General features: G+C 39.8%; 1 protein-coding gene across 3 annotated transcripts in view; it reads left to right on the plus strand.

The window, feature by feature from the left end:
* The first annotated feature begins 327 nt into the window (after positions 1 to 327).
* mrpl23 (mitochondrial ribosomal protein L23) overlaps positions 328 to 26,287 on the plus strand; it is a 69,680-nt gene continuing 43,720 nt past the window's right edge. For 2 of the 3 annotated variants that reach the window (XM_061823407.1, XM_061823408.1), the window contains exons 1-3: positions 347 to 500; positions 3,134 to 3,256; positions 24,466 to 24,548. In XM_061823407.1, the coding sequence (XP_061679391.1) occupies positions 481 to 500; positions 3,134 to 3,256; positions 24,466 to 24,548 (226 nt within the window). In that variant the 5' untranslated portion in view covers positions 347 to 480. Of the gene's footprint in view, positions 501 to 3,133; positions 3,257 to 24,465; positions 24,549 to 26,287 lie in introns of all 3 variants that reach the window. The other variant, XM_061823409.1, reaches the window with a different exon arrangement.

Genomic DNA, 26,287 nt, shown 5'->3' on the forward strand with positions numbered 1-26,287 from the left:
TCTCCCTCTGCTGCTAACTCTTCAAGACTACACGTACTGAGCGATAACGACTGAGGCCAGTTGGAACGTTGCAACTGTCCTTTAGAAATACAGGATGTGACTTCTGATTTTAACCGAATCAGGGCATTCAAATGGAAAATCCAAAAAGAAGACGCAATATCCCTGGTGCATGATATGATCATGCAAACAGCAAATCAAGCATGGCAAAACCAGGCGACCAAAAATAAGCTAAAATGTATCTGACGTTGTACACACGAAAATATGACGCTCACTCGTGTCAATTGATTTGTATTTGGGGGAGGTCATGCGGGATCATCTCTTACATTGGAATCTGAGTTTGCGCAGAAAAGCATTGGTGCGCATGTGCGGTGAGTCCCCCACCCCTCCTCCCCCGGAAGTATACGCACATGTTTTGCTGAAACAACCTTGGAAAGCAGTTTACTTGACAAGCTAACGATAACCCGACAAACCGTAACAAGGATGCCAGTGACAAGACTACTGTAAGTTATCGTGAAGTTGCAGTTTTTGTGTCAGCTTTGTGTGTCGTGAATGGGGAGATCCGTGCCGTGAACTGAACTTTTAACGCCGTTTTTTTTTTTTTTTTTGCAAGCACCCTAACGTAGCAGCCTGGTTGCTGGGGTTCACAATGACATACGTAACACATCGATTATATACTTATCTGATCAAACTCCATGAGTAGCCATAGTTATTGTTTCGTGGAAGATGTGCTACTTTCTTTGTGTCTTTTCAGTACACAAAATTGGAATCCAGTATACAAACATGTTTCATCATGGTACATAACATTAGTGTGTTGTGGAAGCTCATAAAGTGTATCGTGGGAAATTGTCCTACTTCACTAAATTACTTGCTGCTAATAATCTTTCTTTGTTCATCTGTCTATGCCAGCGATGTAGAATGACAGAAGGTAGAATTAAATCCCCCTTCATTTGCCCATTGCCATTCATACAACTATAAATGTCACTGTCACGGCTTTCCAGTAAATCATCCTAGTGTTCGACTAAATTGGGTCTGATTGCACAGTGAGTACAAAAATTTGTAAGTAAATTGAGGAAAGATTGTCCTTCTATATTTGCTCACATTTTTGTTTATTTTACAGTGAGATATTTCTTATTGTTGGTCTATGGTGGAGTCCTTGCCTACACAAAATAACTGCTATTTGAGAAAATTGACAACAATGGAGTTAACCCACTCTAATTCTCAGCGGCGCAAATGTGGCTTGACTTCTGGTTTCAGATTTGATATATAAAAAACACAATTTTACTTGAGTACCAAACATTGCATTATGCAAATTAGTATTATATCGTTCTTGCTATCAGAGTACGAATGTCAAAATACCACGCACACAAAATCATGTGCAATTGTTAATTTAAAACAAAATCCAAATTCATTACACTGTAATTGATTAAAATGATAGGATACTTGACCAGCTGGTCGCACAGTTGTGCGCATACCGACCCAGAAAAAATAAATGTGCTGCGACAAAGCATTTCATTTCGTGGCTGATCAGTTCCTTCTGCCTCAAAGCATTGCAGCGATCCATTTTTGACAGAAAATAATTATTCAGATATACCTATTCCAGGCTTCCCACTTATACATTTAAATTTTGGTCGCTGCAAATTAATTTTGATCTCAGCACATTTGAGACTTCTTTTGTTTCTATTTTGTGTATTTTTGGTTGGAAATGCCTCTCCATGTTGAGCAAAGCCTGCGTACCATCTTCAGGACTTTTTGAGTTTAGGATCACGTTTCAAAATGACTATAACATGAGGCGAACCAAAGCTGCAGCACCATAAATGGCTGGTCCCCTACCCTCCTTTGTGCACAATAATACAGTTTTAAAGTTATGTAAGTAAGTGTTTATTTGTAATTTTATGTAAAATTCTGCATGTTTTGAAAACAACCAGTGTTAGTAAAAAAATCAAGTACTGCTGCTTTGGTTGAATTTTACATGAAGCACGGGGCTGTGGAGAACCACGCCCTGACATATTTATTATGTCATGTAAAAATGTTAGGGTCGGCAAAATTCTTAGGGTCTGTCTGGAAATCAGTACTACAGGCTTTTATTTATTTTTTGGACACCTGAATATATATATATATATATATTTTGAGCAATTAAGTAGATAGGTATATAATATACAGTAAATGAACAGGTAATTTAAATAGATCCATTAGTCCATCTTGTAATCGGATGGGTTAACAGTTATCGTTTTTTTTTTAAACTTGCTGATCAGCCCCAAAAATCATGATCTTGTCAAGCTTAATAAAAAGTTAGAGCATGCCAAATACATCAGACTACACTCATCGTGCATGGTCCATTGCTGTTGATGGAAAAGTTAGTTAGTTACCAACTTCACTCCATGCACCCTGTTTACACCGATGTCCAGCAGTTGAAGTTGCTACATTAAGCCTCGCGGAATAATAGCAATTTTTGTCGCTATGTCCCACTCGTTTTTGTCTTAAAAACATCCATACCTTCAATCTTTATGTGACATAATGCCAGACGGCTCCCATAGAATGAGGGAAGAGGGGGAGTTTTACAATACTTCCTATGCAACGGCATTACTGCCTTTCTGTACCAACACTACTTAGGGCTGCGGGAGTGCGAGAGCCTATCCCAGCTATCTTTAGGGAGGAGGTGGGGTACACCCTGAACTGGTTGCCAGTACAAGCGCAGGGCACACACAAATAACCACTTGGACTCACATTCAGACCTATGGACAATTTAGAGTCTTCAATTAACCTACCATGCCTTTTTTTTTGGGATGTGGGAGGAAACCAAAGTGCCCGGCGAAAATCCACACTGGCATGGAGAGAACATGCAAACTCAAGACAGGCAGGGCTGGGATTTGAACCCCTGTCCTCAGAACTGTGAGGCAGATGCTTGTTCACCCTGCTGCCCTTTTCTATACAAGCTATTCAAAAGTTCATGCATCCTTCTGTTTTATATACGACTTATCTTCATTATGGTCACAAGTGAGATGGAGTCTGTCCTTATCTAACTTTGGGCCCGAGGCAGGGTAGACTGTGCACTGGTCATCAGTAAATCGCAGCAACTACAAAGTCAATTTTCCATATGTCCCCTTTCACAGACTTGATGTGGTTGTCTCTGCAGATATCCTTTGTACCAGCTGGGTAACCCACAGCTGAGACTCTTCAGACCCAACTGGTTCTTGACGCTTGTGAGGCCTGGAAAAGAGCAGCCTCCTGACACAGTCCAGTTCCGCATCCCGATGGAGTAAGTCATACTCCTCACTGTTTGAGAATTTCACATTATTTTCTTCAAGGTCAAAAGATTAGATACACAAAAAGTACTGTCTTTAAAGAACATGGGAAGCCTAAATGATGTCATGTCATGTCTTTTGAAGCTCCCGACAGGTTCACAGACATGTGAGTTAATTGAAAGCACACCTGGGGATATATTTAAGGCGACACCTTAAACACTCTGCCCTATTGTTTGAAATGATGGGGGAAAAAAATTGGCTAGGAAATCAAAGAAATAATCGTAGAGCTCCACAATGCTGGGTCATCCTTGGGTGAAATTTCCAGATTCTTGAAGGTGACATGTTCATTTCTTCAAACAATTAATCCCAAGGATAAACATCATCGGAATATCCAGCTATCACTCCGCTCAGCAAACAGGCAAGCTTTGTGTCCCAGAGATGAGCATGCTTTCAGATGAAATCTGTGTGTTAATCCCAGAAAAAAAGGTAAAAACCTTGTTTAGATGCTCAAAGAAGTTTTTATGAAAGTGTCACTATCCACAGTGAAACAAGTCTTGCACTGATATGGGCTGAAAGGCCACTCACCGAATGAAGCTGTCACTCCTATGGAAACAAAAAAGACAGATTACAGTTTGCAAAAAGACACCAAGACCGAGATCTTAACTTCTAGACACATCTCTTGTGGTGTGATGAAATGAAAGTTGAGCTGTTTGGCAATAAGGTTGAAAAAAAAAAAAAATCCTGTGGTTCTGATTTCCTTCATTTCAGAACTAGGGTTCACAGGTATTTTTAATTTTTTTAACAATATATTTTTACTCCATCTCCAGCACATCGTGTCGCCATTTCCTTGTCAGTTCTCGTTAAAACACGCACACTCATGTATAAAGAGATCAAAATTCATAATGGCGTTTTATGTTGCGAAACACCGGCACATTAGCAGACATAATAAATAAACTTTGATTTTAAGGTTTATTATCAGGCAGAGGTCGTACACAGGAAGGCAGTCCAACAGAGTGACTGTACAAAAATCACAACGCAAAAGGCTTGGTTCAAAAAACATGAAACAATGCCAAAAACCTGGCATGGCTAAACTTGAAAACATAACTTGACTTGATACGGCTCAGTAACGCTCTGACAAGGGACGAGGTAGTTACGCTATCTGATGCTCGTGAACACACATGCATATACACACAACAATCTGGCAACGAGTGGCATGAAAAACAAGGCTTAAATACACAACGTAATCAGGGTGCAGCAGCGCACACGAGGAAGAGGGACCTGGCCACGTTGTCACCTGCCCCAGCTGCTGTAAAACACGCCCCTTAACTTTGTGCTTAAGCAGCAGCATGCGAAGCTGCGAATGCACAGGGGTCATCGAGAACCACGCCTTGACATTTTATGTGGTCTAAAAATGTTAGGGTTGGCGGCAATTTTTGGGCTCGGTGGGGAAATCAGAACCACAAGCTTTTTATTTTTCATACATCTAATGATTGTTATTTTTGGAGGAAAAAGGTGGAAGGTTGTTGAGCTGAGAACACCACACCAACTGTGAAGCATGGAGGTGACAGCATCATGTTGTGGGGTTGTTTTGCTGCAGCAGGAACTGGAGCTCTTCATAAAATTGTGGGTTGAGGATAACAAAGTCAATGTCTTGGAATGTCCAACACAAAGCCTTGATCTCAATCCCATGAAAAATATGTGGACAAATCTGGAAAGGCTGAGAATCAGTTCCACCGGTACTGTCAGGAGGAATGGGCCAGGATTCCTGCAGCGTACTGTCAGAAGCTTGTGGAAGGTTTCCAAATTGTTTGAGCCATGTCATGCAGTTCAAAGGAAATGCTACTCGATTCTAAGGAACTGTATGTAAAGGTTTGACCTTGAAGAAAATCATATGGCATTCGCTAAGAAATTTCCTTTTTCCTTTATTATGGCATCAACAAAATTAAATAATTTTGGTGATCATGACTGTCCTGAAACAGGAGAGGTTTGGTCTGATTTGGCATCAGACAATGGAGGAGTGTATGTGAACTTCTGGCTTCAATGCTGTCTTTCTGTAAATAGAGATTAAGAGAGAAAATATATTTGTTGTTCCTGCTTGTGGTTAAAAAACAGATGATACTTATTATTTATGTACTACTTGTAATTATTTCAGTAAATATTATACTCTTACTTTTTTGGAGGACTACTTTTTGGTTTTACTTGACTCACATAATTGTCAAGTAACAGTACTCTTACTTGAGTACAAAGTATGGCTTCTCTACCCACCACTGGTGCGGATATCCTCTATTGCTACGCTGGTGTTCAAGCAAATTTTTTTTGCAAGTCAGATGAATCAGTCTACAATTATCTAATTAGTCCAAAGTTCTTTTCACCTCTCACCCAAAGTCAGCTGGGATAGGCTCTAGCTCACTTGACCCTAATGAGCATAAGCGATACAGAAATTTGTCGATGGCTAGTTTTCGTTAGATTTTCATTTTGTGTAAGTCAGACCTTGGTTATGGAATCATTTTACACTAGACCAAAATACTGTTTGTACTGTAGGTGATTTATTGGGATTTTGCCATAAACTGCATTGTGCATCATGTCCACAAGGTGGTGAGCCAGCCTTAATTACAAGAATCAGAAGCATCACTCAATTGTCCAGAATTCTTTCAAAGCCTTTTGGTTTTCCTTAGCTGTGTTGGAATGAGGACTCGTGAATGACTGAGACAGGCAGTATAGTGGAATTATGTATTACCTGTCAATTGTCTGTCTGTCGTACTAGAGTGGCTCCAAATACCGGAGACAAATTCTTTGCGTTTTTGACGCAATTGGCAAAATAAAGATGATTCTGATTCTGAAGACTTTCTGCCAGATGTCACCCTTTTGTTACTTTTAAGTGCCAATAGTAATAATGTCAATAGACTCAAGGAAAGCAAAATGTTTCTAAAACCCATGTCCTTTGGAATATGGTATGTAGACTTTGGCTTGACCCCACCTTGGAGGGTCTGACAGTATTTTATAATGTTGGTCCGTGGGTCCACCATAAGCCAAGTTGTTGTGGCCCTGTCAGAATCGGTACTGGCCCTGCATATTTACATGATGCAATCCGTTTCAATGATTTATTATTTTCTACACTTCACATCTTTATGTTGGTATTATTTTAGCTTTAAGGAAGTATTGTTTTTGTTAAGAGGGGCAGCTGGAAAGCGTTGGCCTCCAAGTTCTGAAGGCCCGGGTTCAATCCCTGCACTCCGGTTTCCTCCCACATTCCAAAAACATGCAACATTAATTGGACACTCTAAATTGCCCCTAGGTGTGATTGTGAGTGCGGCTGTTTGTGCCCTGTGATTGGCTAACAAACAGTTCAGGGTGTACCCCTCCTCCTGCCCGTTGACAGCTGGGATAGGCTCGAGCACTCCAGCGACCCTTGTGAGGAAAGCGGCTAAGAAAATGGATGGATGGATTTTGCATGTCAAAAAGCAACAATGTATTGATTTCCTTGTATTTATTTATGAAATTTGTACTGGCCAGTGTCTGGAAGGTATGTGATGGCCTGACACAGTGCCTTACTGCCCAGGGCCATCATTAGTTTTGGACTCTGTTGTTTTTTTTTTTTTTTTCCCAAATAAATGATCCATTTTGAATACTCACTCTGCATTATACTTTGTACTTGCCAATTATCAGGTTGATTACAATTGTTAAAATTAAGTATAATGGAACAATTGTGAAATGAATTCACTTTTCATGTGGGTTAGCAATTTCACTTTTTATCTTATGATTTTTGGAGTTGACTATAATATGCGATGTTCTTAATGAACATTTTTGTTACTTCCCTTATGCTATGAAGTGCTACATAGGGCATAATATACGAGGAGATCACCCCGGTGCCATCACATCAAGCTGTCCGCATGTTTAGCGATTTAATCATCCAAGTCGCAAAGCAACGTATTGGAATATTCCTGTATGTCATTAAATACAAAAAAAGATTGTTGTTTAGTGGATTCTGACTAACTGTGTGAGCTAAGGTTACAGAGGTTAACAGAACTGAGAGGTCCATAGCCCGCGCTTGGGAGAAAAAGAGATGTTAAAGATGGGTCTCTGGAGGGTTTTTCTGAATTTGTTCATCCAGGTGCTTGGCGTCACACTAATATAACTCTTGTCTGCCGAATTCCAAGAATGATTGTATAAATTGTGTGAATGTGTGCATGTGTACCAAGTTGACACAAATGTGTTTCTGTATCATAATGATGTAAATCACTCAAAACTTTCAGGGAGGTTTAGTGAAACCAGAATCAGAGTCCTCTTTATTTTGCCAAGTATAGCAAAAACACAAAAGGAATTTGTCTCCGATATTTGGAGCCGCTCTAGTATACCAACAGACATTCAGTTGACAGAGAAGGTGAGTAGTAATCTAGCACGCACACACGTGTGTGTGTGTGTGTGTGTGTGTGTGTGTGTGTGTGTATATATATATATATATATATATATATATATATATATATATATATATATATATAGTTTTGGATGATTTGACAATCACAAAGATTGTAATTATTATAATAAAAAATGAATAAATAAAATGGAAAAAATAATATTGGAAGTTAGCTGTTTAAGAAGTTAATTGCAAGATCTGAAATGTCTACAAGTTTTAGTTTGCATTGTTCGGTAGCGCCTACCCGAGGGAAGAAGCTGAAAGAACTGGTGACCAGAATGTTGATGGTCCAAGAGAATTTTGGATGCTCTTGTCTTAGTTCTGGCGGAGTGGAAGTCCTCGAGGGTGGGTATGGTTTTATATGGGTAAAACTTGAGCTACAGACTACATGACTCTGCCTGCAGTGAATTTTTGATGGAAGCATGACCATTCAGGTGGGGCCAACCCGCGGCTCACGAGCCACATGCAAAGCAAAGCAAACCAGATTTATTTGTATACTGAATTTCAAACACGAGTTAACTCAATGTGTTTTACATGATTAAAAGCATTTGAAAACAAAGGAATAAAAAATTTAAAACAGGATAAAAGCATTAAAAATGACAAACACTATATATGTGTATATATATATGTATAAGACAAAACCGCGATGCATAAGAAAAAAAGAAGAGTTTTCAATCTGGATTTAAAAACATTCACACTTTGTGCTCACCTCACCTGAGTTGGCAACTTATTCCATTTGTGTGCAGCATAAAAGGTAAATGCTGCTTCACCATGTTTCCTTTGGACTCTGTGCTCAACTATTTGACCTGAGTCAGTCGATCTCAGAGATCTACTGGTTTGTATTCCGTAAGCATTTCTTTCATGTATTCAGGACCTAAATCATTTAGTGATTTATAGACCAGTGGTAGAACTTTAAAATCTATTCTAAAACTGACTAGAAGCCATTGCAAGGAGTTTAGGATTGGGGTTATATACTCTGACTGCTTTGTTTTGGTCAGAACGTGAGTTGCAGCATTCTGAATGAGCTGTTTAATACTCAAGTCTACTTGAGATAAAAGCATGGATGAGCTTTTCCTGGTCTGCTTGACACATACAAGCCTTCAGTCTAGATAGATTCTTCAGATGGTAGAAGACAGTTTTTGTGATTGATTTGATATGAATGTTGAAAGTCAGGTCGGAATCAATCAGAACACCAAGGTTTCGGACTTGGTCTTTGGTTTTTAAAGATAGAGAGTCCAGGTGTTTACTAACAGCAATTCTCTTTTCTTTATTGCCAAAAACAATTCTCTCAGTTGGTTGTGATTTAGTTTAAGAAAATTTTGGCTCATCCAGTTCTTTGATTTAGACACTGGCACAATACCTCAATTGAACTGTACTCCTCTGGAAACACTGCTAAATATAACTATGATAGTGAAAATAAAGGTTTTGATGGATTTGACCCAAGGCTAGCATATAAAGGCTAAACAGGAGAGGTCCAAGAATGGCTTTGATGGATTTGACCCAAGGCTAGCATATAAAGGCTAAACAGGAGAGGTCCAAGAATGGCTTTGATGAAAGCACGAAAGCATATCGAAGTTGTTTTTTTTAAGGTGCGTGCACAGATGCTTTGCTGGAGTTCATTACGGTACTTGTGAATGTATTTTGGTTGAGTTTTTCATGGTTGTTACGCGTATTGTGACAACAAGCTCATTGTATGTGGACGTGTGCATCGATGGGTGAGTGAGACAGGACTGCACAGGCGTGTGCAGCGGGAGGGTGAGAAGAAAAAAAAATGCAATGGCGACTGGGAAAGAGTATCTTTATTCTTCTCGCTGCACAGCTGAGCTGGAGTTAACCCTGAGGAGGCGGTCCTCGGTCACGTGACCGTTGCAGGGAAGGTTAGCACAGTATTTTTGCCAAAATGCCACGCGCTTTGAAGTTTCCCCAGTCAGATCGTGTTCTTTGGAAAAAATAAGTTGTCAATTTTGCTCTCAAAATGTTAGACAAAAATGTAAAGTTAAACGAAAATATGTGGATGAACATCGGATGTTTTGACCAGACCGAGACAGCTCTTTTTTTTGGGAGCGTAACGACAAGGCACTCAGCCTTTTGTGTCAGACGTCTGTCGGGCATTTCACAGGTTCAAATCTTCACTTTAGCTCAGTCCATGCTAATATCAATTTGGAATTTCCAAAATTCGCCGTCACAATTTAGCCGCTTTGAAAAATAAGACAGAAAAGCAGATGAAGTTTAAAAAAAAATAAAAAGGAAGCATCCAGAGACTAATGTTTGCTAGTATCAACTGGCTTGGAATATTACAAGGTCCAAGAAGCCATACAATGACGGGGAATTAATTGAAAGAATGCCTCCGTGAGGTTGTTGAATTCATTTGTCCTGACAACAACAATGTTAAACAAACGGTATCAGACCTTCAACTGTCTTGCCACACTGAATGGAGAATATTCGGACATTAGCATGTGGACTTATTCACAGTTGCACTCAGACCTCCAATCATGTGAGTAATTTAGTGTTGCGTTAGATGAGAGTTGTGACAAAGAAGATAACACTTGAACTGGTAGTTTGTCTGTGTGAAAGTTTTTTTTCATCCATCCATCCATTCTCTTAGCCGCTTATCTTCACAAGGGTCGCAGGAAATGCTGTCAACGGGCACGAGGCGGGGTATTTATTTTTTTAAAAATTACTTGCCTGTGGTCTTGTTACTCTATGGGAGTCAATTTTTCTTATGTGGGTGTGTGACATTTACAATAAACATGTGTGAGGAGGGAATGATGTTCATGTATATGATGTGGCTCTTTGACTCCTTCATGTACATGATGTAGCTCTTTGCCGTATCACAGTAAAAAAATGTGACTTGATTTCTGACTGGTTGGCCACCCCTGCGTATGTGATCACATCTCACTGTGGCAGACCAATTTGGGTGCAAACATGCAATGCTTGCATAAGATCGCAGTCACGCTGCTACGGTAACCTCTGAACTCAAACGTGGCCGATGTACAATGTAAAATGTTACTCCAATTTGAAAGGAAACATACGTAGCTGCACAACACAGATGTTTTGTTTTTGTATTTTAAAACAATTGTCAGCATATTTTGTATTGTTGACTTTAAGAAAAAATATACTGTATACATATTTATATATATTGTATACAATACATACATTTATATAGTTTTAAAATACCATGTAAAGAAATACCTTTTACAGTTGGTAAGGTTTTATTGTGGCACTGACCATTTAAAATTTTAAACTCAAACTGAAGGTTGACCAGCATTTCAAAACAAATGGTCAGTCTTTTAAAGTGTTCACAAAACCCATTTTCTTCCACTTCCTGTTACAGGTCTATGGCTCATTGATATACAAAAAGGATTTAGATGGACAGATAGTGACAAATGAAATATCACATCCAAATTATTCATGAGTTATTATGGCAGTAAAAGCTGTTCGTTCGGGCTGTTTTACGTTGGCAACGTTTGTGCTGATAAATTCTAATGCTAAACAGCTGTTAATGAGAAGTGGTAATGCTGGTGTTCTCAGGGTTTGAACACAATGTAGCCTTTGTCTCAAAAGCCGCTTTCACACATTAACAGAAAACTTGAACTTAGGAGGATGTTTCCTCAAAGAAGCTCCTTTTGAAATAGGAACTGTCTGCACTGTTCTCACCACTTTCCCTGCTATATGATGAACTATTCTGTAGACCATTCATATCAATTATGATGTCCAGCTTGGTTTTCTCTCTTGCACCAACTGTTTTCAATTGATAATGAGGATTCACATACTCTACATTGCCAACAGTATTTGCTTACCTACCTTGACTCGCGTATGAATTTGTGATTAATTTGTTGGGTTTAATAAGACATCAATCCACCCTTTGCAGCTATAATATCCCAAACTCATTTGGAAAGTTTTCAACAAGGTTTAGGAGTGATTTTATGGGAATTTATGACCATTTTTCCAGGAGCATATTAGTGACGTTACACAGATGTTGTATGAGAAGGTCTGACGCTCAAGGCTCCTTTATACTTGCGTGTGCGCTGACCACGCTGACGTCACGGGAGCTATCCTTTGCCAGTTTGACTTTATACTTGAAACGAACCCACGCGCGCTGTTTTGGAAAATGTGCTGCAATTCTCCTCTAAGTCGAGGGGTGTCGCTACGGCTGGTTTTTGGCTAGGACACCACAGGGTCTCTCTCTGCATTTTATGGCCAATCCTGGTAATTTGTTATGTGTCCAACCTCATATATTGGTCATTAAAGTGAAATTTATTTCTAAAAACTATAATACAGTGGTACCTTGAGGTATGAGTTTAGTTCTCAAGTTGCTCTTGTGTCAAAGCGGATTTCCCCATTGAAATGAATGTAAATGGCATTAGTCCGTTCCAGCCCCCCAAATGCCATCCCATTTTTATTTTCCACATCTTTAAATAACTCTAAATAACAAAGATTGTATTGTATAAAAACAAAAGAAAATGGAAAGATAGGAACTGCTTTTATGAAGTGTACTTACCTTGGAGATGAGACAATTTTTGGTAACAGATGATACTGGTGGAGGTAGAGGGGGAAGAAGCAGATGGGGGATGTTTGTGGAGGAGGTGGTTTCTCAGTCACTTTCGCTCAGTCTCTTCTTTACACTCTATCTTGGAAATGAACTACACCAATTTTTTTCTTTCACTTAACTTTCGTATCATTTCACTTAGCTGCTTAGCCCTTTAGCATAATGTAACATGTAATGTACACGTGTAATGTTTACACTTGATGAACTTCAATTAACATAATTGCGACAGTATTTTTTTCAGTTTTTATGTTCGCGTCTTTTCTCTTGCACAACTTTGGCCTATTTGGCCTTTTTTGGAACGCATTCTTCTGTGTCAACAGATGGCCATTTCAAAAAATACCTGTACAGGGAGGTTTGTTTATGCCCCTTTTTGACGGTTTCTGAAATGTTTAAGGCACGTGGCATTACATAGCACCAAAGCACCACCAATTGCAACTTTTTGTGGATTTTCTTCACCACAAAGTTTGAAATGTTCTCCCACATTGCCATTACTTCCTTTATCTTGGTGGTAGCGATAACCTCCTCTTCCTCGCTCGTTAATTTCCTCCATCGTCAGCTCCTCCTCATAATATAATGTATAATTTTCACCCCCTTGTCTGGCATTATGGACTTGATGGATTCTTTCTGCTTGAGAATCGTACATATTGAAATACAGTAGCTGTAATTATGAGTGTACCCTTTTAAGAGGGGAAAGGGGGGCAGTCTAAAGCAGACGAGACTGGTGAGTGTGTGGGAGACCAGTAGCTATTTGTTAAAGCTTTTGGTGTGTGCTGCTGATTAAACAATGACTAAAACCCAGAATTGACTCCTTTTCCTTGTTGCCTTTTACTGGGGGCATTCCAATATGTTGGACTTAGAGCGGTCATAATGCTTTGCCAAGTTGCTCACTTTTTCACCCTGTTCGTGTTTTTCCATTATTTCACATACATTGACATCATCCTCTTCCCACCGCTTTCCTTAGCGGTTAGCTTTCTTGGGCTACATGGTTGAAAATTCACTTGCACTTAATGCAAAATAACAAAATGCAAGTACAACTGCACAGAGATGCTCCCGAGCCTCGGTACACAAATGGTTAGACTGAAAAGCTGTGTGTTTTAGCATCTCAATGATTGTAGTGCCCTCTACCGGCAGTCATTCTTATGTCAAATCCTGGTTCGCGAGACAAAAGCAAAAAATTGTCCCGGCAACGGGTCATATCGTAAAAAACCTGTCTTCAAGTTACTCGAATGTTAAGGTACCACTGTATTTTTCTTTTCATAGGAAAACGCTTATACCTAGGCCCAGATAAAGCAGACAAAGTTTATCTCCAGTATTATTCAGTAAACACAATAAATAAATAATGCTATAGTATGACCAACACAACATTGGATATATCCAGCCATCCATTTTCTGAACCGCTTATCCTCACAAGGGTTGTGGAAGTGCTGGAGACAATCCCAGCTGTCATAGGGCAGTATGCATGGTACCCCCTGAACTAGTTGCCAGCCAAACACAGGGCACATGGAAACAGTCACACTCACAATCACACCCAGGGGTAATTTAGCGTCGCAAACAACTATTTCCTGTAGGCAAGCCTGAAATTTAAAATGACCTGATCAGAAGAACAACTCTTGGTTAATATTGAATTTTAGAAAGGAAAATAACTATGAATATGTTTGACTTTGGCCCTCAAGTGACTAAGCCTAAGCTATAGCCTTGTTCAAGACAGTGCCACTGCTCTACATGACAACCTTGTGGCCTGTCCATTGCAGGACACAATGTGGATTTACATGTAAAACGTATGTTGCGCTAATAAATGTATGCTTAAGTTGAGCTTCAAGCAGCGTCGGGTCTCGTCTTTCACGATGGGGGGATTCCTAGAGCTGGGAAAGCCCATTAGCCTGAATTGTGAACCAACAGCAGCTGGACGGCAAATTGAAGCATATTTCAAAGTGGGTGAAAAATTAAACTGTTAACACCACAGAATGAGTGTGCTGATTTTAATTTTTATCAGATAGGGCTTTTGAGTTTTGACGCAGACAATTTGGATTCGCCAGCACAAAGAACATGGGCAATATTAACTTTGCCACATCCTGTTTCAATTAGCCATTGAGTAGGTAACGATTGGGCAGCGCAAACACTGCATGGTCTTGTTGGAACAGTAAGGGTCCATCTCCAAACTGTTCCCAAAAAGTTGAAGTGGTCCACAATACTACCCCTGAGGATCATTCCAAGGAATTCGGAATGCTTCATCATACCAAATGATTTTGGAGATTTCCAGCTTTTGTGGGAATAGTCAAATTAGCGTTCATGAAGACTCGGATGTAGAAGTTTGATGTGGCTGAACTTTACTGGCCTGAACAGTTTTGTATGAATAAAAATGGAGACTGAGACCCAGGCCTTCTCTTCTGTCGATGTGTAACCGCACAAATATGCTGTCAGAAAAATTGTCAGAAAATTCCCATGAGCTCACTCCTAAACCCTGTTGAAAAGCTTCCCACATGAGTTGAGGATGTTATAGCTACCATGGGGGGGATTGATGTTATATTAAACCCATGGATTATGAATTGGATCTCACTTAAATTCATATATGAGTCAAGGCAGGTGTGGGAACACTTTTGGCAGTACATTCTATGTTAGCTTTTAGCAGGGTGTGTGTGTGATTGACTTATGGGTTAATAAAAAGTCAGGTTCGATGAATATTTACACATGCATTTATTCAAGAACAGGCATGTTAATAGTAATGGTAATTTTATTCATTTTTTTTAATACAGTTGAAAATTATCATGGAGGCTAGACTCAGGGAAAGAAGTTAGTTTTTTTTCAGCAGTAGTATTGCTTCATGCCAAGAAAGAGTACCACAGATGGATTATTTCTCTTGGGAGTGTTGATGGAGAAGTGCAAATAAGGTCAAGAGTTTTTGTTTTCGTAGCTCAATAGAAAGCATATGACAGGATACCCAGACAAGAACTGGTACTACATGAGGAACTCTGGCATGGCAGAGAAGTCCTGTATGTTAGAATTGTACAGGGCATCTATGAAGACACAAGATCCATAGTAAGGAGTGCTTTAGATGTAAGGAGTTTAAGGTGGTGATTGGACTGGATCTGGGTTCACCTCTGTGTCCCATCCTTTTTTTCAATGTTGATGGATAAACTGAAAGATGAGGTTTCGGCAGGAATCCCGAGCACAATGATTTTCCCAGATGACACTGTGAGCTGTAGTGAAAGCAAGGAGCAGGTGGAGGAACGTTTAGAAAGATTGAGGCATGCACTAGAAAGGAGAGGAATGAAGATTATTAGTAATTCATCCAGTAAGACGTGGATGAATGAGAGAGATACGTCGAAAGAGTAGGCCACAGTGGGAAGAGAGAATGAGTGTGGAGGACTTTCAATATTTGGGGTCCATAGTTTCATAGCAATGGTGAGTGTGGTAAGGTGGTGAAAAAAAACAGATTAAGGCAAGTTTATAGAACACCTGGACAGGTGGAAGAAAATTATGTGGCGTTTTATGTGAAAGAATAGTCTCTACTAGGATAAAGACATAAGAGAGTGGTGAGGCCAGCTATGAATTACAACTTTCAGTGGCACTGAAAAGACACCAGGAAGCAGAACTGGAGTTGGCGGAAATTAAGATGAGGTTCTCTCTAGGAGTGACCAGGTTGGATCGGATTGAAATTTAGCTCATTGGAGGAGCAAGTAAGGTTTAGATGTTTTGGAGACAATGTTAGAGAGACGGGGCGGAACGATGGATCAGCTGGAAAGTGTCGGCTTCACAGTTCTGAGGTTCCGGGTTCAATCCCGGACCCCACCTGTGTGGAGTTTGCTTGTTCCTCCCGTGCCTGCATGGGTTTCCTCCGGGCACTCCGGTTTCCTCCCACATCCCAAAAACATGCAACATTAATTGGACACTCTAAATTGCCTCTAAGTGTGATTGTGAGTGCGGCTGTTTGTCTCTATGTGCCCTGCGATTGGCTGGCAACTAATTCAGTGTGTACCCCGCCTCCTGCCCATTGATAGCTGGGATAGGCTCCAGCACTCTTTGTGACCCTTGTGAGGATAAGCAGCCAAAAAAATAGATGGATGGATGTTAGAAAGACATCGATGGACTGATGGTTTGGACGCATTGAGTGGTGGGAGAGTGAGTATATTGGCAGTAATATGATGTGGATTGAACTACCGGGGATGAGAGCTAGGGGAAGACCCAAGGAGGGTTGATGGATATAGTCAGTCCAGACATAAGGAAAGTTGGTTTTCAACAGGAAGATGCAGAAGATAGACTTAAATGGGAAATGTGCGGTGGGTATAGAAAGTATTTTTACATGACATTTTTCAGTCTTCATCATCCAAATCATTTAAATTCATTTTTTCCTCATTAATGTACTTACAGCACCCCATATTAACAGAGAAAATAGAATTGTTGAAATGAATGCAGATTAGAAAAGAAAAACTGAAATGCCACACAGCCATAAGGATTCGGAGCCTACCCTCAGTGCAACACATATGAAAGCCTGCATGGAGTTTTCTGAAAAGCACCAGAAAGCCTCCAAGTTGGTGACAAATATTCTCTGATCTACTGAAACCAAGATAGAACTTTTTGTCCTCAATTATACACAGTATGTGTGGAGTAAACCAGGCACTTCTCATCACCTGTCCAATACAGTCCTAACAGTAAAGTATAATGATGGCAATGTAATGCTGTGGGGGTGTTTCTCAGCTGGAGGGACAGGATGACATAGTTGCAATCAAAGGAAAGATGAATGTGGCCAATTACAGGCATATCCAGGACACAAACCTTCTCCAGAGTGCTCAGGACATCACACTGCAGCAAAGGTTTACGTTCTAACAAGACAATCATCCTAAGCACACAGTTAAAATAACAAAGGAGTGGCTTCAGAAACACTCTGTAACTCCAGGGCCCTAACATAAACCTAATTTGAGCACCTCTGGAGACACCTAAAACTGGCTAGCCACCAGTAACCACCATCTGACCTGACAGAATTGGAGAGGATCCGCAAGGAGGAATGGCACAGAATCCCCAAGTGTGATAAACTTGTTACATTATTCCCCAAAAACTCATGCATGTAGTGTTTTAGCTCAAATGGGCGGTTCTACTAAATACTGAGCAAAGGGGCTGAATACTTATAGCTGTGATAGTGCAGTTTTTATTTTCTAATAAATCAGCAAAAATGTCAATACGTCTTTTTTTTCTGTCGATATGAGGTGCTGTGTGTAGATTCAAGAGGAAAAAACCAAATTATTTTTGCAAACACATACATTATAACAGAGTGATTAATTTAAGGGAGTCTGAATACCTTCTGTACCCACTGTACATCTACAAACCCAATTCCAATGAAGTTGGGATGTTTTGTTGAAGAAATAAAAATAGAATACGATCATTTTCAAATATGTTTAACCTATATTCAATTGAATACACTATAAAGACCAGATATTAAATGTTCAGTTAATGTTCAAGTAATCGTTAACTTAGAATTTGTTGCAACGTGTTCCAAAAAAATGCAGGAGGCAATCAAGACTGAGAAAGTTGAGGAATGCTCATCAAACACCTTTTAAGAACATCCCACAGATACATGGGCTAATTGACCCCTCCGTACAGGGCACTTAACCACGTCTCCTGAAGTGACGTCACGCCACGTGCGCTGACGTAAGACAAACAGTAAAAATGGCAAATACAATACAATACATTCTGAACTGAGACAGACTCCATGCTTCTGATTTCATTCAAATCAACGATATATTATAGATTCTAAATACAATACATTCTTAACTGAGAGAGACGCCATGCTTCTGATTTCATTCAGTCATTCACACGGAGCAATGGTATGCTAGCGGAGAACGTCTCATTCATTTATACGAGACGTGTATTAAAAATCAAATTTAGGGCATATCTTCGTGCAAACACAGTCTGGTTAAGCTTCGGCCGCGAGCCAGCTTGAAATCGATACGTTTGTGCAGTCCGATCATCGCTAAATATCGCTCAACAAAGAATAAGTGTGCCAATCGTTTACGCGTAGCGGTGTTATGCTAGCGAGAAAGTCTCATTCATTTATACGAGACGTGTATTAAAAATCAAATTTAGGGCATATCTTCGTGCAAACAGTCTGGTTAAGCTTCGGCCGCGAGCCAGCTTGAAATCGATACGTTTGTGCAGTCCGATCATCGCTAAATATCGCTCAACAAAGAATAAGTGTGTCAATCGTTCACGCGTAGCGGTGTTATGCTAGCGAGAAAGTCTCATTCATTTATACGAGACGTGTATTAAAAATCAAATTTAGGGCATATCTTCGTGCAAACACAGTCTTGTTAAGCTTCGGCCGTGAGCCAGCAAGAAAGCGACACGTTTGTGCAGTCCGATCATGGCTAAATATCGCTCAACAAAGAATAAGTGTGTCAATCGTTCACACGCAGCAGTGTTATGCTAGCGAAGAACTTCGAATTCATTCATATGAGACATGTATTGAAAATCAAATATAGGGCATACCTTCGTGCAAACATATGTGTTCCGGTTGATATTAGATGGATTTAGTTGATGATGCGGTCTTCCACAAAGTTTGATCCATCGAAGGCATTTTTCGTACTGCTGGCTCTTCGGTTTTGGAAAGGGTATGAATTGAACTCCACCAACTAGCCTTTCAGGATACCTGTCGTCACTATTACAAAGTCCGTGACTACACCTCTTAACCATATTTTTTGTTTAATAACCCAAATACGCGATAAAACGCTAACTAAACCTACACTGGACCATGCAATGTTGTCTGAGAAAATGGCGGGAGCAAAAACGGGCTTTGGTTTATGCAGATCTCTGGCCTCTGATTGGTCAGTGACGTGGATTGCGCAATATCCACGGAGGGGTCAATTGTGAACAGGTGGGTGCTATATTTGGATATAAAAGAAGCTTGCTTGAATTGCTGTCATTCACAAGGAAAGATGGGACGAGGTTCACCTTTTTGTGAACAAGTGTGTGAGAAAATAGTTGAACAGTGTAAGGATATTTCTCAACATACATTTGCAAGGAATTTAGGGATTTCATCATGTATGGTCCATCATATCATCAAAAGGTTCAGAGAATCAGGAGAAATCACTGCATGCAAGCAGGCAAGACCGAAAACCAACATTGAACAACCGTGATCTTTGAACCCTCAGGCGATACTGCATCGGAAACTGACATCAATGTGTAAAGAGTATCACCACGTAGGCTCAGGAGCTCTTCTGAAAACCTTTATCAGTCAATACAGTTTTGCGTGACATCTGTAAGTGCAACTTAAAACTCTACTATACAAACCAGGAGCTTTTTATCAATAACACCCAGAAACGCTGTAAGGTTGTCTGGGCCTGAACTCATCTAAGATGGACTAATACAAACTGGAAAAGTATTCTGTGGTCAGACGAGTCCATATTTCAAATTGTGGATGTCGTGTCCTCTGGGCAGAAGAGTAAAACAAGCATCTCGGCTTTTTTGGATGCAAAGTTCAAAAGCCAGCATCTGTGGTGATAAGGGACTGTGATGGTGCCAATGGCATGGGTAGCTCGGACATCTGTGAAGGCACAATCAACCCTGAAAGGTGCATGCAGATTTTGGAGAAACATATGCTGCTATCCAAGCAATGTCTTTTTCATGGACACACAAGCTAATTTCAGCAAGACAATGCCATACCACATTCTCCAGGTGTTACAAGAGCATGGCTTCGTAGTAAAGGACTCCATGTACTAGACTGGCCTGCCTGCTTTCCAGACCTGTTTGACATTGAAAATATATACTGCATTATGAAGCGTAAAATATACAACAAAGGAGACCAAGGACTGTTGAACACCTAAAGCTGTACATCAAGCAAGAATGGAAAAGAATTCCATCAACAAAGCTTCAACAATTAGTGTCCTCAGTTCCTAAACGTTTATTGAAAGTTGTTGAAAAGTGGTGTAACACAATAGTAAACCTGGCCCTGTCCCAGCTATTTGGGAATGTTTTGCAGCCATAAAATTGTACATTGATGATTATTTGCTTAAAATAGTTTGTTTGAACACTTATTTATCTTGTCTTTGTAGTTCAATTCAATTTAATATAAGGTTGAACATGATCATTGTATTCTTTTTTTTTTTTTTTTTTTTTTTTTTTTGATGTTTAACACAATGTCCCAACTTCATTGGAATTGGGTTTGTATATCTAATGGCGCTAGGCATGTTTGGAAAATCTTGAGCCGCCGTGTTTTTATGATGTCATTGTTGACCTCCACATGGCGGCTTGCTGTTATAGGATTTCCCATTGTGCCGAAGCAAAGAAAAACTTTTACATTTGTATAGTTTATTTCATATACAAGGTAACGCAAAGAGCTTTACATGGGTAAAAACATTCAAATACACACAATTGTTTTTTAAAACACAAAAGTATTAAAACCGCTTTTCGGGCAAGAAATTTAAGTCCTCTAAAATGCATGAGAAAAAAGAAGAGTTTTTAATCTGGATATGAAAATACGTCACCTCTGTTGGCAATTTATTCCGTTTTTTGCAGCATGATAGCTAAACGCTGCTTCCCCATGTTTGCTTCGGAGTCTGCAGTTCACTTTTTGACCTGAGTCAGTCGATCTTAGAGCTCTACTGGTTTTGTAAACCATTTGCATTTTTCATGTACCTGTTAGGGACCTAAACCAGTAGCAGAAGTTTAAAATCTATTTTAAAGCTGACTGGAAGCCAGTGTATACACTTTAGAATTGGCGTTATACAGTGAAGAAAAGGAGTATTTGAACACCCTGCTATATACTTCTCCCACTTAGAAATCAAGGAGGGATCTGAAATTTTCATTGTAGGTGCATTTCCACTGTGAGAGAGAAAATCCCAAAATAAAAATCCAGAAATCACAATGTAGGATTTTTTTTTTTTTTTTAACGATTTATTGGTGTGATACAACTGCAAATACGCATTTGAACACCTGAGAAAACCAATGTTAATATTTGGTGCAGTAGCCTTTGTTTGCAATTACAGAGCTCAAACGTTTCCTGTAGTTGTTCACCAGGTTTGCACACACTGCAGGAGGGATTTTGGCCCACTCCTCCACACAGATATCCTCTAGCTCAGACAAGTTTCTGGGCTGTCGCTGACAAACACGGAGTTTTAGCTCCCTCCAAAGATTTTCTATTGGGTTTAGGTCTGGAGACTGGCTAGGCCACGCCAGAACCTTGATATGCTTCTTACGGAGCCACTCCTTAGTTTTCCTGGCTGCGTGCTTCGGGTCATTGTCACGTTGAAAGACCCAGCCACGATCCATCTTCAATGCTCTGACTGAGCGAAAGAGGTTGTTCCCCAAAATCTCACAATACATTGCTGCGGTCATCCTCTCCTTAATACAGTGCAGTCGTCGTTTTCCATGTGCAGACAACCACCCCCAAAGCATGATGCTACCACCCCCATGCTTCACAGTAGGGATGGTGTTCTTGGGATGGAACTCATCATTCGTCTTCCTTCAAAGAAAGTTAGTGGAATTATGACCATAAAGTTCCATTTTCGTCTCATCTGACCACAAACCTTTCTCCCATGACTCCCCTGTAACATCCAAATGGTCATTGGCAAACTTAAGACGGGCCTTGACATGGGCTGGTTGAAGCAGGGAAACTTCCGTGACATGCATGATTTCAAACCATGACGTCTTAGTGTATTACCAACAATCACTTTGGAAACGGTGGTTCCAGCTCTTTTCAGGTCTTTGACTAAGTCCTGTCGTGTAGTCCTGGGCTGATTCCTCACATTTCTAAGGATCATTGAGACCCCACGAGGTGATCGGGCTCCACTCTGAGATTGACTGTCATGTTTAGCTTCTTCCATTTTCTAATGATTGCTCCAACAGTGGACCTTTTTTCCCCATGCTGCTTGGCAATATCTCCGCAGCCCTTTCCAGCTGTGAGGAGTTGTACAATATTGTCTCTGGTGTCTTTGGACAGCTCTTTGGTCTTGGCCATGTTTTGATTGTATAGGGTTGACAGCTTTCTTTATGCAGCTAACAACCTCAGACAGGTGCATCTGATTGAGGATAATACATGGAGTGCTGGTGGAGTTTTAAAGGCGGACTAACAGGTCTTTGAGGGTCAGAATTCTAGCTGATAGACAGGTGTTCTTTTTTTTTTGCAGCTGTCACACAAATTGTTAAAAATGTGATTTCTGGATTTTTCTTTTTAGATTATTTCTCACAGTGGAGATGCATCTACGATGAAAATTTCAGACCCCTCCATGATTTCTATGTGGGATATAGCATATATATATATATATATATATATATATATATATATATATATAAATACAATATCGCTGGGAGTTCAAATACTTATTCACTGTATATAGACTTATTCATCCAGATGTGGTCAGCATAGGTTGGAAAATTAAATACATTAAAACCTCGGTTCTCGACCACAATCCATTCCAGAAGACTGTTCGAGAACTGATTTGTCGAAAACTTGAATTGATAGTTCCCATTACAATTAATGGAAAAAGAAATAATGCGTTCCAAGCCTAAAAAAATGGGCTTTTTAAAGCCTTTTTTTTTTCAACTTTTCCTGATAATAAAATGCATAGTAGAAATGCATGTATTGTTTAAATACCTTAAATAATAAAATTATTTCAGAAATATATTTTTTGCTTAGTATTTCTATTATTACGGTTTTTCAGTAATGTCCAATTAATTAGCATGTTTGCAGCATTGTGGCGATTACTGGTACTTTCTCCGTCAAACCCCATTTATTAATTTTTGGCTCTGTCAACGAGTTTGCTGTATTTCTCCCTTCCTCTTTGGCTTCCATGCAGGGCTAATTTCCAGAAGACTAATTCTTCCTTGCGACAAATGAATTAGAAGTGGTGGTTACTTTTGTATGTAGGGGTCAGTTGCTCTCAAAGGCTATATTTAAGAGCCACTCTTTTTACCCAACTCAACAATTGCAAGACTGCTGCCTTACGCTGTGTATAGCTTCCGGATGGCGACTTATGACGTTGTGTTGGTATTATGTATTGTGGTTCAAGTGTCTTTTGGCCAATTCAAGTGTTCCGGTTTTTACAGGCTTATCCAAATGGACCCCAAATATCAGATTTAAATGTAAAAGGTATTTGCTTCATGCTGAGATGTAGTGAAAGCACCAGAGATAAAAAAGTCAATACAGTACTGTAATTTCTCATATATAATATGTGTACCCTCTCACTGCCAAAATGTTTCAAAACTTGATAGAGCACACAATCTTTGATATTGTCTCAACATTACAAATATTTGAGATTTTTATTTTTTTATTTTCAGAGGTTGAAGTGGGCATAGGTAGAGACAGTCTACTAGTATAAATTTTGCTGAGGATTGGTCACACCTTTGTGACTACCTTTATCTTTTTCTACAGTGACCGTCTGTGGAGAAGAAGACACCAATCACAAGCAGAATACGGTTTTGAAAAACCTCATCAAATTTGGACCTGATGTTTTGAGCATACAGCTAGCAGAAAATCGATGATGTGCATTATATTTATATAGGTTTTCCAGATTTTTGGTGCCACTTTTGTGGGTGCACGTTATAATGCATATTTTACATGAGAAATTACAGTACCTCTCCAGTATGAAAGACACTCATCTTGAGTTTGAATTAGTGTTTGTGTTCACAGAGTGGACTTTTTTCCTTGCCTAATATGCTTAAGATCTTGTTGTATCCTCGTGAAATTCAGGGATTCACATTATCCCACTCAATCAAAGAAGTGTATGATGTGATAGAAGACGGCATATCCGAGGTACTTATGTTAGACCACAGATTCACTATAAAGCACTCTGTCAGGCACATTTGGGAAGTGCTCTCCACCAGGCTAATCTAATTCGCTAAATTGATTAGCAGTTAAAAGCCTTTCTTCCTCTGGTCAAAGCTGTACGTTTCAAATGCTGCCCAGTGGGCTATCTCGAACTTGAATGGTCCAGCAGATTGGCTTGTGCCAGGCCTGCTTCCTGTATAGGGTTTCACTGTACTCGATCAATTGATGCACAGAGCTAATTGTGTGAAGACCGACACTCATTTCTGTTATCCTGGCTTTTTATGCTGGAAAGAGATAAAATCCAAATTATAGACTGTTTGATGTAGCACCTACTTCGGTACGAGATTTAAAGGAAAGGTTACTAACTTAATTATATCTATACAGAAACCTCAGAACCCCTTAAAAACTGCTAAATGTGCCTTATGTAATTTCTCTTTTCTTCTCCTTCTCTTCTGGAACCTACCAATGGGTTTCTCTCCTGGCTTGGGCTGGCATGTGTGGGCAGGATGACCAAGTACGATGTCAAAAACTATCTGGAGAAGATATATAATATTCCAGTGGGAGACATCCGCACCAGAATCCAGTTTGGTGAGTGTCTAAACCAATTACATCCCAGAGAATTACTGACTAGAGCTGAACAATAGTTGAAGAATAGCTTTGATTTCTCTGATTTTTAAGCAATTTATTAGCAAATTATGGTGAACAATAAGTATTTGGTCAATAACAAAAGTCCATCTCAATACTTGGTTATCCAGTATATCCTTTGTTAACAATGACAGTGTTCAAACATTTTCAGTCTTCACAAAGTTTTCACCCACTATTGCTGGTATTTTGGCCCATTCCACTATGCAGATCCCCTCGAGAGCAGTGATGTTTTGGGGCTATTGCTGGGCAACACAGACTTTCAACTCTGTCCAAAGATTTTCTATGGGGTTAGAATCTGGAGACTACCTAGGCTACTTCAGGAACGTGAAATGCTTCTTACGAAGCCACTCCTTCGTTGCCTGGGTGGTGTGTTTGAGATCATTGTCAAGCTGAAAGACCCAATCATGTTTCATCTTCAATGGATTACTAATGCAAGGAGGTTTTCACTCAAAATCGCATGATACATGGGCCTCGTTCCTTGCTTCCTTTCCACGATCGGTCCTCCTCGTCCCTTTGCAGAAAAGCCCCTCCAAAACACAATGTCTCCACCCCCATGCTTCACAGTAGGTATGGTTTTCTTTGGGTGCAACTCAGCATTCTTTCATCTCCAAACACAACAAGTTGAGTTTTTACCAAAAAGTTTTGGTTTTATCTGACCATATAACATTCTCCCAATCCTCTTCTGGATTAGCCAAATACTCTCTCGTTAACTTCAGACAGGCCCGGATATGTACTGGTCTACAATTTTGTTTCTGGTGTGCTTTAACAGATCTTTGGTCTTGCCCATAATGGATTTTGGAATGTCATTGTTTGAGGATGTGGACAGGTGTCTTTTATACTGTCAAACACGATACATAAATACAGGTAACGAGTGGTGGACAGAGGATCACACCTGCCTCACAGTTTGGAGGAGCTATGTAAAAAATCCACCCATGTTCTCCTGGTGCCTGCGTGGGTTTTCTGGATACTCTAGTTTCCTCCTACAACCCAAAACCATGCATAATAGGTGGATTTGAAAAAAATGCTTGTGAATGCTTGAATAAATGGTTGTATGTTTATATGTGCCTTGTGATTGGCTGGGAACGAGTTCAGTGTATACCCCACCATTTGGCCAGAGACAGGTGGAATAGGCTCCAGTATAGCCACCACCCTAGTGAGGCTAAGCAGTACATAAAATGGGTGGATGAAGTTTTCTGTGCAAAATTAAACTTTAAATAAGAATAAAAGATAGATAAGACAAAATAAATGTACTCCAAACAACTTTATTTACAGAGGGCGAACTGAATACATACACTAATAATCACAAATTGTAAATTGATGGAAGCAAATACTTGATGCATAAAATGCAATAACAGTAGGCTGTAAGCACCAGGTTTTCATTTTAATATCCTCGTCAATATCGTAAACTGTCAAGGAAGGGTATGTTTCAGTTCTGATTCATTTGTTTTGCAGTTTTGCACGGTTGCAGTAGGTAAAGAAATCGACAGTTGCGATTCCCCTATTTACTCCCTTTTTTTATTATGGTCAAGCCAGCTGAAAAGTTGAAGACAAGGCAGCCGTTACAATCATTGTTATTAGTGTCTTACAGTTACATGGCATCTCTCCATCAATGAGCAAAGACTGCCAACTTGAAGTACATTGGATTTCAATGCTATTTTAAGTTTTACGTGGGCCACAGAGCA

Source organism: Syngnathoides biaculeatus, chromosome 6 (assembly GCF_019802595.1).
Source record: "Syngnathoides biaculeatus isolate LvHL_M chromosome 6, ASM1980259v1, whole genome shotgun sequence".
NCBI lineage: Eukaryota > Metazoa > Chordata > Actinopteri > Syngnathiformes > Syngnathidae > Syngnathoides > Syngnathoides biaculeatus.